The sequence below is a fragment of the Sesamum indicum genome, linkage group LG12, assembly GCF_000512975.1.
Source record: "Sesamum indicum cultivar Zhongzhi No. 13 linkage group LG12, S_indicum_v1.0, whole genome shotgun sequence".
Lineage (NCBI taxonomy): Eukaryota > Viridiplantae > Streptophyta > Magnoliopsida > Lamiales > Pedaliaceae > Sesamum > Sesamum indicum.
The window spans coordinates 4,802,601-4,814,209 of NC_026156.1; the positions used below are offsets into that span (position 1 = coordinate 4,802,601).

Genomic DNA, 11,609 nt, shown 5'->3' on the forward strand with positions numbered 1-11,609 from the left:
TCAACCAAAGAAATGATGAAAAATTATGATAATGATGTCATATTTCTTCACAAGCAATTTTTGTAATATGCTTAGACTTTGTTACTTGATCACCTAATTTTTCCAGGAAGATTATCGGCGCCCGATATTACATCAAGGGTTATGAAGCATACTACGGGCCGCTGAACAGAACACTGGATTATCTCTCCCCTCGAGACATGGACGGTCACGGGACCCACACATCTTCCACGGTGGGTGGCCGGAGGGTTAACAGTGTCTCCGCCCTTGGAGGGTTCGCCTCAGGTACTGCCTCAGGCGGCGCCCCACTGGCTCGCCTGGCAATTTACAAAGTCTGCTGGGCTATTCCAGGCCAAGGCAAAGAAGGCGGCAACACCTGCTTCGAAGAAGACATGCTCGCCGCTATTGATGACGCCATTGCCGACGGGGTTGACGTTTTGAGCATTTCAATCGGAACCAGGGTGCCCGTAGGTTACGATGAGGATGGCATAGCAATCGGGGCGCTTCACGCCATCAAGAAAAACATCGTGGTGGCCTGCAGCGCTGGAAATTCAGGGCCTGCCCCGTCTACCTTGTCTAATCCTGCTCCCTGGATTATTACGATCGGTGCAAGCAGCGTGGATAGGAAATTTTCAGCACCGGTTGTTCTTGGAAATGGCGTCAAGATTATGGTAGTTTTTTCACTACTTTATAAATCAGCCATTATTTTTTGTAAACAATTGGATCAGTTCTTGTAAGACGAATGTCTGATTTCGCAGGGCCAAACTGTAACTCCATATAAACTGGAAAAGAAGCTGTATCCATTAGTTTATGCAGCTCAAGTAACCAACTCTGATGTGCCCAATAACATATCCGGGTTCTCTCTCCTTTTCAAGTTCATCATCTTTTTGTTGAAGAAATAATAGATCATTAAAATTATTTAATATATATTAATTGGATTCTGCAGGCAATGCTTACCTGGATCTCTTTCTCCTGAGAAGGCCAAGGGAAAGATCGTGCTGTGTTTGAGAGGAAACGGAACCAGAGTTGGAAAAGGTATGGAGGTAAAAAGGGCTGGAGGGATCGGTTTCATCTTGGGCAATAGTAAAGCAAATGGGGACGAGTTAGCAGCTGATGCCCATCTTCTTCCCGCCACTGCTGTTAATTACGGAGATGCTCTCAAGATTCTTAACTACATCGAATCTGCGAAAGCCCCAAAGGCGCATATTGAACGTGCTAAGACGGTGTTAGGTGCCCAACCAGCACCATTCATGGCTGCTTTCTCCAGCAGAGGTCCCAACACGATTTCACCTGATATTCTAAAGGTAATTAAGTTAATTTTGAGTAGCAATGGGCAATTATTTAACTCAATGTGGATGCTAAGTATATGGTTTGTTCACCAGCCGGATATCACGGCTCCAGGGCTAAATATATTGGCAGCATGGAGCGAAGCATCTTCTCCAACAAAGATGGCAGAAGATCATCGAGTTGTGAAGTATAATATTTTGTCCGGCACGTCCATGTCTTGCCCGCATGTGGCCGCGGCATCTGCTCTTCTCAAGGCCATACACCCCAGTTGGAGTAGTGCTGCCATAAGATCTGCTCTAATCACCTCTGGTATTTACATCTATCATTAAGATAAAAATAGAGCTGGAATTCTCATCCTCAATCATAATTATTCATTTGCAGTGAAAATCTTATGATTTGTCTTGCAGCCGGGCTGAATAACAATGAGCATAACCTCATCACTGATGCATCCGGCAATTCAGCAGACCCTTTTCAATTTGGTTCCGGTCATTTCAGACCCACAAAGGCTGCTGATCCAGGTCTTGTATACGACGCCTCCTACAAAGACTATCTTCTCTTCCTATGCAGCAGTGGATCCAAAAGTCTTGATTCTTCCTTCAAGTGCCCGAAAAATTCACCGTCTCCAGTTAATCTCAATTATCCATCCCTTGCAATACCCAAACTCAATGGCAGCGTTTCTGCTATTAGGACAGTAACGAACGTGGGCGGCAGCAATAGTGTTTATTTCGTCAGTGTAAAACCTCCACCAGGAATCTCCGTCAAAGTATCACCTCCCATTCTCTTCTTCAACCGTGCTGGGCAGAAGAAAAGCTTCACCATAACCGTAAAGTTAGATAACGGTATTACAGCTGACAGCATTGAGAAGGACAAGTATGCATTTGGATGGTATACATGGTCCGACGGAATTCACAATGTCCGAAGTCCCATGGCAGTTTCAGTAGCCTAGTTTTCTGTTTCAAAGTTTTTCAGGCGGATATCTGAGAAGCATTGACTGTATAGGTTTTACTTACACCGCAACTCCAATAAAATTTAAAGATAAAACTATCGTGACAGTATTGAGTCCATTGATTGGGACCTCATTCCATATTTATTGCAACATAGAAGAAACAAAAGCAACTGATGTTAACAGAGTGGATGACAAATATAACAACATGATTAAACAACAATTAGCTCCGCTGGACTATAATACTTGTTAAATAAAATTGAGATGTACAATCAGCCGATGCTTTCAGATTCAAATTTGTTTTCAAACAATGAATTAGTGTTAGTGATGGCAATAGAATGGATTTGCTTGGATCCAGACTTGCCCCGATTGGGAACACCCATCCCCACCCTGACTTTGTTTTTACTTTTTATAATTTATTTAAATTAGTTAATAATATATAATTGGTATAATTATTTATATTCATATAGATATCTAAATGTTGAAGTTAAATCTTAGTATATCAATATTGTATTATGTTTTAATTTTATTTTTCAATTTAATAAAACACCCTCAAACTTGAAGAAACAAAAAGGGCTCATTTTATATTAGCAAAAAAGACATAATTATCAATTTGAGTGCAAAATTGGGAGAAGAACAGCAGGAAAAAAAAAAAAAAAAAGTTATCTTGCACTCACGATTCGTGATACACGCCTTTCGTTAGTTTTTAGAAAAATCGGAGCAAAAACACGCACGCCTTTCGTTAGTTTTTAAAAAAATGGGAATTCTGCTCAGGGTTTTACAAAATAGGGGGTTTTTTAAAATACTTGGGGTTGGTTTAGCCATTTTTAAAAAACAAAGGGAGTAATATGGAATTTGGCCATTCTTTTCCCCTCCAAAAAAAATAATTTAAAAATCAAAATTACAATTTAAATTATTTGAAAACCAAAATTTCATAAATGGCCGTGTTTGAATATCAAAATTGTATTCATCCCGAATAATTGATGTGAGTGATTGTCAGATGGAAGCAAAACCTGAGAGGAAGAAATCTGGGTATCTATTAAGGGTTTTTGGGCTTCGACTTTGGGCTATTCTAATTAAATATAATCCATTTGAAAAGTAATCAGCCCAAAACTTAGTCTGGCCAGAATTGGGTCCGTCTCCAATTTCAAACAAAAAGTGATAATATGGGGAAAAGAAAAAAAAAAAAACTAAAATTCTGTGCTTTACATTCAAGAGCGTCTAGAATTACTTCAATTTTTTTAATTACACCTTGCATTGACCCCAACTATTAGTAGACCCGTATGCAACAATATATAAAATTATACATATCCGTTTCAATTAAAAATAATAATTTCGACTTTCTTATTATTATACAAAGACTTTTGACATTCAATTATCAATAAATAAAGTACGGGTGATTTAGATATGATTTAGAAGTTGACTAAATGGTGTTATCCATGAAATGGTATGATTTAGAATAAATAAATGATCAAGTCAATTATCAATGAAAAAAAAGCATTATTGAATAAATAAATGATCAAGTCAGAATGCTGTTGGTGATGAAATGGTATGATTTAGAAGTTGACTAAGGAATGTAATTAGATTAATTAAAGTACAGAATCTGAATTTTTAGTCTGCAAGCGGCAAACATTTTAATGTTTCCGAGGAAACTACTTCTGAGAAGATGAAATAAATCTGAATTGTATCAAGTATAAACCTTAAATTAAACATCCTTAAAGTGGGCAAGTTGGACTTTTATAAAATAAAGAATTAAAATTAAATCATGGTGATCAGTTTAATTTACAAGTTAAAGGAATTATTCAACCTTGATTTGTGAGAAGCTGAAATAGTCTAATGAATAGCTTTTTTCTACTCCATATGGGAATGAAGGCATGAATCCCACTCCGTACGTTTCAAATATATAATTAAGATAGTTCTATGCCTAGAATTGTATATAAATCTTGACGAACCAGCTGGAAGAATAATAAGGCAAGTTGGTTCGAGTTCAGGAAGAATGAACAATCAGTACTATGTCGTCCTCATTGTATCCCTTCTAATTCTACTTGTCAATGTCTCAACTTCATCTGCTCAACGACAGGTTTTGCTTTTTATCATAATTATTGATTCTACCAGCATAGCCACCTATTAAGGTTTGAGGTACGTACTGATCGATCAAGTCTTTAATTTGCCACAGGTGTACATAGTTTACCTGGGAGAGCATCGGCATAGCCATAGTCATAGCGGGAAGCAAACATGGGAAGAAATAGAAGAGATGCACCACTCGTATTTGCAGGCTGTGAAGGGGTCCAAGGAGGAAGCAAAAGCCTGCATTATTTACAGCTACAAGAACGTCATCAATGGCTTCTCGGCCTTGCTCACCCCTCAAGAAGCCGCTACAATATCAGGTGCTAGCTAGCTTGCCTGTAAAAGGAAAATTCTAATTTAGACCAAATTTCACTTGTATTTAAATAAATTATATGGCAAGTGTAATATATTTACTGTGTGTATAATTCAGAAAAAGTGATGAATTATATGAAAAATATATCACGCTTGTTTTTTAATTGATTTGTATAAAAAAAATACTGTAATTAAAATTATAGGATGAAATGGTAGTGTATTAAATTTGTTGGTTTAATTTAATTGTTGGGCAGAGATGGAGGGTGTGATTTCAGTGTTCCATAGCCACCCCACAAAGTCAAGGCTTCACACAACCAGATCATGGGATTTCATGAGCTTGCTCGAAGCTAATTGGGATGCTACACGACAACCTATTAATCCAGGCCGATTCTTGCGTAGAGCTGGATATGGCAAGAATGTCATTGTTGGGGTATTGGATAGTGGTAATTAATATAAATGCGCATATAAATAAAAAAATAATTGAATAAGATATATATATAACAATTTACTATGATCCTTTTCTGTTATTTTATAATTTGTAATAGTGAAAAAATTTTATCTAAATTATAATCTTAATTCTTTCATCAGGCGTGTGGCCAGAGTCTCAGAGCTTCAATGATGAGGGGATGGAACCTATTCCATCATCGTGGAAAGGGATTTGCGAGAGTGGTGTGGCTTTCAATTCTTCTCATTGTAATAGGTGTATTTTTATTCTAATTTCAATAATAATTCTTTGCATTAAATGCATTTTTTTGTTTTGTAACTTAGCTTATTTGATGTTTCGTCCTTTAATTCTTGGTTTTATATTTTTTTTAATATTTGTAATTTTAATTATTATTCACCACGTACGGTGCCATTTGAAAAAAAAGAAGAAAGAGAATCTAAGAGTTGGCATATTATTTGACAGGAAACTGGTAGGAGCGCGCTACTATTTGAAAAGTTACGAGGCCAATTTCGGGCCCCTTGACCCGAAACTGGACTTCCGATCACCGAGGGACATCAATGGTCACGGTACTCACACGTCATCAACCATAGGTGGCAGGAGAGTCCGCAATGCCGCCGCAATAGGGGGTTTTGGCTACGGAACCGCCACCGGGGGCGCCCCACTGGTGCGTCTAGCCATCTACAAAGTCTGTTGGCCAATTCCAGGACAAACACCGGTGGAAGGAAATACATGCCTGGATGACGACATGCTTGCCGCTTTTGACGACGCCATCGCCGACGGGGTTCAAGTGATAAGTGTTTCAATTGGGAGGAACACTAGCACGCCCTACATCCAGGATGGTATTGCCATTGGATCGTTGCATGCCGTGAAGCGTAACATTGTGGTAGCTTGTAGTGCTGGGAACTCAGGTCCTACGCCGTTTACCGTCACGAATGTTGCTCCCTGGATCATCACTGTTGGAGCGAGCAGCATAGATCGGGTCTTTTCGTCACCTGTCCTGCTTGGAAACGGCGCCCAAGTACAGGTTTGTATATAGTAATTCCTTTTTAAGATGAAAAATAAGGGACAATTAAGACAGTATTTTGCATAAGTGTTTGATATACTATAAAAGTATGCATAAATTTTGAAAAGTAACATTAAAGTTATATTTTATATTACAAAGTTCCTCACTAGTAAATTCTTCTAATTGATATCATTAGGGACAATCAATCACTCCATTCAAGAAGGGGACGTATCCCCTTGTAAAACATATATGACATCTCACATGTATGTGTAATTTAGAATTTTATTCTCTTCTCCAGAATATGTGGATGAGGCACTACTTTACCATACAAAATTAATTTTAAACAACTAAAGATAAAGAAAACAAAAGCCATGCAAGCATGCTGCTTGTTGCTTATTCATATGTAGTAAGTAGTAGGGTAGGTAATAGGAGCAGATTGAACTGGAGAAGCATGCTCCATCAACAGGACTTGAAATGACAATTACACCGTCAAATTAATAAATCCGTCGAGGGTTGTGTTTAGAATCCTCCCTAATGTGGCGTCAACCACAATGTCGAGAGCTCGGAGGGTTGAGGTAAGTAAGCCGGTGGTGGTGGAAAGCACAGGGCATATGGTGGCGTTCAACGGAAGTTGAACAGTGACAACACATGGAATTGTGGGAATGCCAGCTACGAGCGAAATTAAACGAGGAACGGTAATGCTGAACGATCCGGTGGTATTGGTGGTGGATTGGCCGACGGTGGTGCTGACACCCAGAAGATTGGTGCAATTCAGCTTAACAACAGTCCCATTAACGCCTTGGCCAGGGCAGTTTCCGGTGGATGTGCAACAAAGTCGGCCGTTGACAACCAGGCCGGGCAAGAGCTGGCCGTGGCCGTGGGTGGTGAAGAGGAGGAGAGCCACGATAAAAAGGGCGGAAGTGCAAGTAGAAGCCATTCGGAGCTTTGAGGTTTATGTGTTGTAGTACTTCTTTACTTCTCTACTTTGTTGAGTTTGAATGCAAGGATTGAAGTCCTATTTATACAATTTTATCGAGTTTCTAGCTCAGATTAAATTTCACTAAATATGAACCAATCACAGAAAAAATGTACCATGATTGAAATTTTTTTTTTCCATGCAGAAATATTTTTAGCAAGTTGAAGTAGGAGTTGGAGTTTGGGTTGCTCTATGTGTACTACTCCTTTATTACAGTACATGTCAACTTGCTTGTTCTTGTTGAATAGTATTTTATAGATGTTCTGATATATCTACAAAATCTAGGGATAGATACAATTAAGAGCTCAGACATAATGAATTAGGGAATTCTGAAAGTTTTACATTTTACAAGACTTTTGCAATTATGAAGTTTAATTATCTTTAATTAATTAGATTAAATATGGCAATGGAAATATCGTTAATATTTTATTTTAATTTATAATATCATAGTTAATATATAAAACTCACAAGGTAGTGGAATTATGTAAATTTTTTTTTGTCACATTCGAGTTTGAATTGCTTTTATGCCCTTTTCTTTCTTTAAACATATTGGTAGAAAATATCTGACGATTAAGATATAAAAATAAATTAAATTATTCGATATTTAATTGAAATTAATTGACAAAGCTATTAAAATTTGAAATAGATATATTTGACTTGGTTCCATAATTGGGAACATTCAATGCTCTATGATTGAATGAATCATTTAGCTTCAAAATCAAATACAAGAGTACTTAATTAATTAAATTTACATACTCTCAAATGGTGTATAACTTAACATGACATTTGAATTATAACTATTAATAAATTAAAAATACAAGAGCTATATAGTCTTCATTTTAATCAAGAAATATATCGTGGGCTCGCTCCACGTCCAGTTGAAAGTTCAAACTGATGCAGACTTCAGTCTTCATCGTTTCGTCGATTTTTTTTTTTTTTTGCTTTTTTTGGTCCATATGTATGATTTTATTTATTTGGTCAATTCTGTCTGGTACTCACTGGTTCATGTCGTAAATTGGAAACTTGGTAGAGAAATTATATTCTAGATTATATCTATAAAGGAGTTGAGTAACGGTCCATCGACTCGATAGCTTAGTCTCTTAGTCTAGGAAGTGAGTCGGGAATGTATATTGAGAAATTTTTACTTCGATCAAGTTGGGTCAGGCCTGAACCAATTATATGTCAACTGTAATATATTTATTGTATAATTGGTGTGTAGTTCAGAATAAGTGATCAATCACATGACAAGTGTATAATTTAAGAAAAAGTGATCAATCACATTATAAGTGTATCACATTAATTCGATTTCATCTAATTTAATTTGGATAAGATTTTTTCATGTATATTTGTGCATGCAAGCAATTCAATCAAGTTTGGTTGATTTGACCATACCATTTCACACAACTTTTCTCATACAAGTGAAGGATGATTTGGTATCCAATTCAAATCTTATATTATTAAATGATATTATATTTTATATTTGTAATTTTGAATATACAGGTAATCTGTATAATTTTTTTTCTTAAAATACACTGCTGCTAGAATTTTGCACAAATAATATGTATTTCTTATATAGAAAATTACAAATATATTACTATTCACCACATCTAATTTGAGAGGCTGATCTCAAGATAATCAAAGAGAAGGTCTCAGCCACTCAACTTTGAAAATTCTATTTTCATTATTAGAAGAATAGAAAATACGGGTCCCACCCCCATGATTACCATTGTTGGAGACGATCTCTCCAAGAATCGTTCAATCTTAAGAAACTTCGTCTGGGAAATAGTCAATCATATGTTCCATTTTCTGTCCTGAACACTATAAATTAGTCCTGACGGGTCACAGCATGCCGGAAATTAGTTAAGAAATCATCACCTGAATTTGCAGAGAGTTGTGGAAAAGATGAAGGACCCTTCTGTTGCACGACTTCTGTTCTTCCTCATCAATCTTCATCTCTCAGTTTCACTTGGCCAGCGCCAGGTTTTTGTCCAGTTTATTTCATGAATTTCATTGCCACGGTCCGCATAAGATATTTGTATGTAATAACATCCAATGTCCACAGGTGTACATCGTTCACATTGGATATCAGAGTGCAGGAAGAACACTGGTTGAGATTGAAGACGATCATTTCTCGTACCTAACATCTGTTAAGAACTCGGAAGAGGAAGCAAAAGCTTCACTTCTGTACAGTTACAAGAACATCATCAATGGCTTCTCTGCACTGCTCACTCCTGATGAAGCTGAGAAGTTATCCGGTAAATTAACGTAATTCTTTTGTGATGATAATAAGATGAAGTACTTTTTCACATGTTATGTTTCTTTTTCTCTGATCTTCTTTAAAGTTTTTCTTCCGATGTTTCGACAGACATGGATGGAGTTGTTTCAGTAATCAAAAGTGAGCCCACAAGCTACAGGACTCAAACTACGAGGTCATGGGAATTCACTGACTTACTTGCACGAGGGAATTCCGGGTTTATCAATGGAGACGACGCATCACTGTCCAATTATCGGAAAGATGTTATAGTTGGAGTGCTGGATACTGGTAACTGAAAATCATGTCTCCCTGGAGACAATCCTTTACATTAATCTCATCCAATTCATGCAGAAAAATAGATATATGGGAACCAAGAAACGGGCCATCCAGATAGAATATAAAATTACAGATTCAATTTAAAAATTTCTTTATCTGACAAGGTACCAAAAATAGTCCTTTTTTTCTGGCCATGTTCATGCCCAGAACAGATTCGGGCAACCAGAGAAAATGACTCACGTCACTCAAGCATTCTTAGTTGAGACCCCAGTCCTCCAAGAATTCGATGCGTCAAACACTCAAAGCTGACTCCATCACATAATATTATCATATTAATACGTAAATATCAATTAACCTATATTTAATTCACATATTGTTTTTGTCCGTTTATTTGAGCAGGTGTATGGCCCGAGTCACAAAGTTTTAGTGATCAAGGAATGGATCCCGTTCCACAATCATGGAAAGGAATCTGTCAGCCAGGGGTCGGTTTCAATGCATCCCACTGTAATAGGTAGTTTATTCTATAAGGTTATAGTTCTATATATGTTGCACTAGCACTGTGACTACTATATATATACACACACACAAGTTTGAATTCTTTTATTGAGGTTTAATTGGTCAATTTCCTCCAGAAAGCTGATTGGAGCCCGATACTACCTCAAAGGTTACGAGGCACATTACGGGCCCTTAAATGAAACCACTGATTTCCGGTCAGCACGAGACAGGGACGGCCATGGAACCCACACGGCCTCGACTGTGGCAGGCCGAGAGGTCCCTCACACCACACTTCTGGGAGGGTTCGCCAATGGCACAGCAGCCGGTGGAGCCCCCATGGCGAGGCTTGCAATTTACAAAGTGTGCTGGGCAATCCCGGGCCAGTCCACAATTTTTGAGAGCACGTGCCCTGGCGAAGACATGCTTGCAGCCTTTGACGATGCTATTGCCGATGGGGTTCACGTGATTAGCATCTCTATTGTGCCATATCAACTCTCGTCGTACAGAGAGGATGTAATCGCGCTTGGCGCCTTTCACGCTGCAAAACAAGACATTGTGGTAGTGGCGAGCTGTGGGAATTCAGGGCCCGCCCCATCTACAGTGAGAAATGTGGCTCCCTGGATCATTTCTGTTGCTGCAAGTAGCATTGATCGAGTCTTTAGTTCACCTGTCTTGCTTGGAAATGGAATGAAAATTGAGGTAAAATACTCTTAATTAAACAATTTTTATCCTTATTTCTATCTTCAAGTTTTCATATTATTATGTAAATTCAGGGCCAAAGTGTAACCCCTCACAAGTTAAGCATGATGCATCCTCTGATTTATGCTGGAGATGCCGAAATCCCTGGCACAACCTATAGCGAAACATCCGGGTAATTATACATGAATCAGATATGAATATTACAGGATACAATAATAATCATGGTGGCATGAACTCTCATTGTTATATTTTCAGGCTCTGTCTTTCGGGTACTCTTTCTAAGGAGCTCATACAAGGAAAGATAGTTTTGTGCTTAAGAGGATATTCTACAAACGTGGAGAAGGGTTTGGAGGTGAGAAGAGCTGGGGGTCTTGGCTTTATTTTACAAAACCCTGTCGATGGAATCTCCATATCAGTTGATGCCCATGTGCTCCCTGGAACTGCTGTGCTTTCCAATGATTCAGCCACTATTCTAAATTACATCAAATCTAACAAGAACCCGAGAGCAAGAATCGTTTCTGCCAGAACTGCTTTAGGCAGCAAACCATCACCTTTCGTGGCCGGTTTTTCCTCCACAGGTCCAAATGCTCTCGATCCCAGCATTCTCAAGGTACCTAACCTGTTGTGTATACATTTTAAGCATCCAACAAATATTCACATGAAATCACAATGTAAGGCCAAAAAAAACTTGTAATTTATGTGTTCATTTCTTGCAGCCTGATATAACTGCGCCTGGACTGAACATCTTGGCAGCATGGAGCGAGGCAACCTCTCCAACAAAATTGTTCGACGACAACCGGGTAGTTAAATACAACATTCTATCCGGCACTTCCATGTCCTGCCCCCATGTGGCGG

The 11,609-nt window shown here is 38.2% G+C and overlaps 3 protein-coding genes across 3 annotated transcripts in view; all 3 read left to right on the top strand.

The window, feature by feature from the left end:
- Window positions 99-2,328, top strand: LOC105175651 (subtilisin-like protease SBT5.6; the record flags this gene model as incomplete). The annotated part of the gene is made up of 5 exons (XM_011098152.2): window positions 99-668; window positions 756-853; window positions 944-1,301; window positions 1,380-1,593; window positions 1,692-2,328. Coding segments are annotated over 5 exons (1,779 nt in total), but the record flags the coding sequence as incomplete, so codon positions are not given.
- On the top strand, window positions 4,188-6,307 carry LOC105175717 (subtilisin-like protease SBT5.6). The gene is made up of 6 exons (XM_011098266.2): window positions 4,188-4,307; window positions 4,404-4,614; window positions 4,861-5,049; window positions 5,195-5,306; window positions 5,514-6,075; window positions 6,251-6,307. The coding sequence occupies exons 1-6, from the start codon at window positions 4,224-4,226 to the stop codon at window positions 6,305-6,307; spliced, it is 1,215 nt and encodes a 404-aa protein (XP_011096568.2). The 5' UTR covers window positions 4,188-4,223.
- LOC105175718 (subtilisin-like protease SBT5.6) overlaps window positions 8,684-11,609 on the top strand; it is a 3,512-nt gene continuing 586 nt past the window's right edge. Inside the window, exons 1-8 of the mRNA XM_020698426.1 lie at window positions 8,684-9,010; window positions 9,093-9,285; window positions 9,396-9,572; window positions 9,960-10,071; window positions 10,193-10,754; window positions 10,829-10,926; window positions 11,010-11,364; window positions 11,471-11,605. Of these exons, the coding sequence (XP_020554085.1) occupies window positions 8,933-9,010; window positions 9,093-9,285; window positions 9,396-9,572; window positions 9,960-10,071; window positions 10,193-10,754; window positions 10,829-10,926; window positions 11,010-11,364; window positions 11,471-11,605 (1,710 nt within the window). The 5' untranslated portion in view covers window positions 8,684-8,932. The remainder of the gene's footprint in view (window positions 9,011-9,092; window positions 9,286-9,395; window positions 9,573-9,959; window positions 10,072-10,192; window positions 10,755-10,828; window positions 10,927-11,009; window positions 11,365-11,470; window positions 11,606-11,609) is intronic.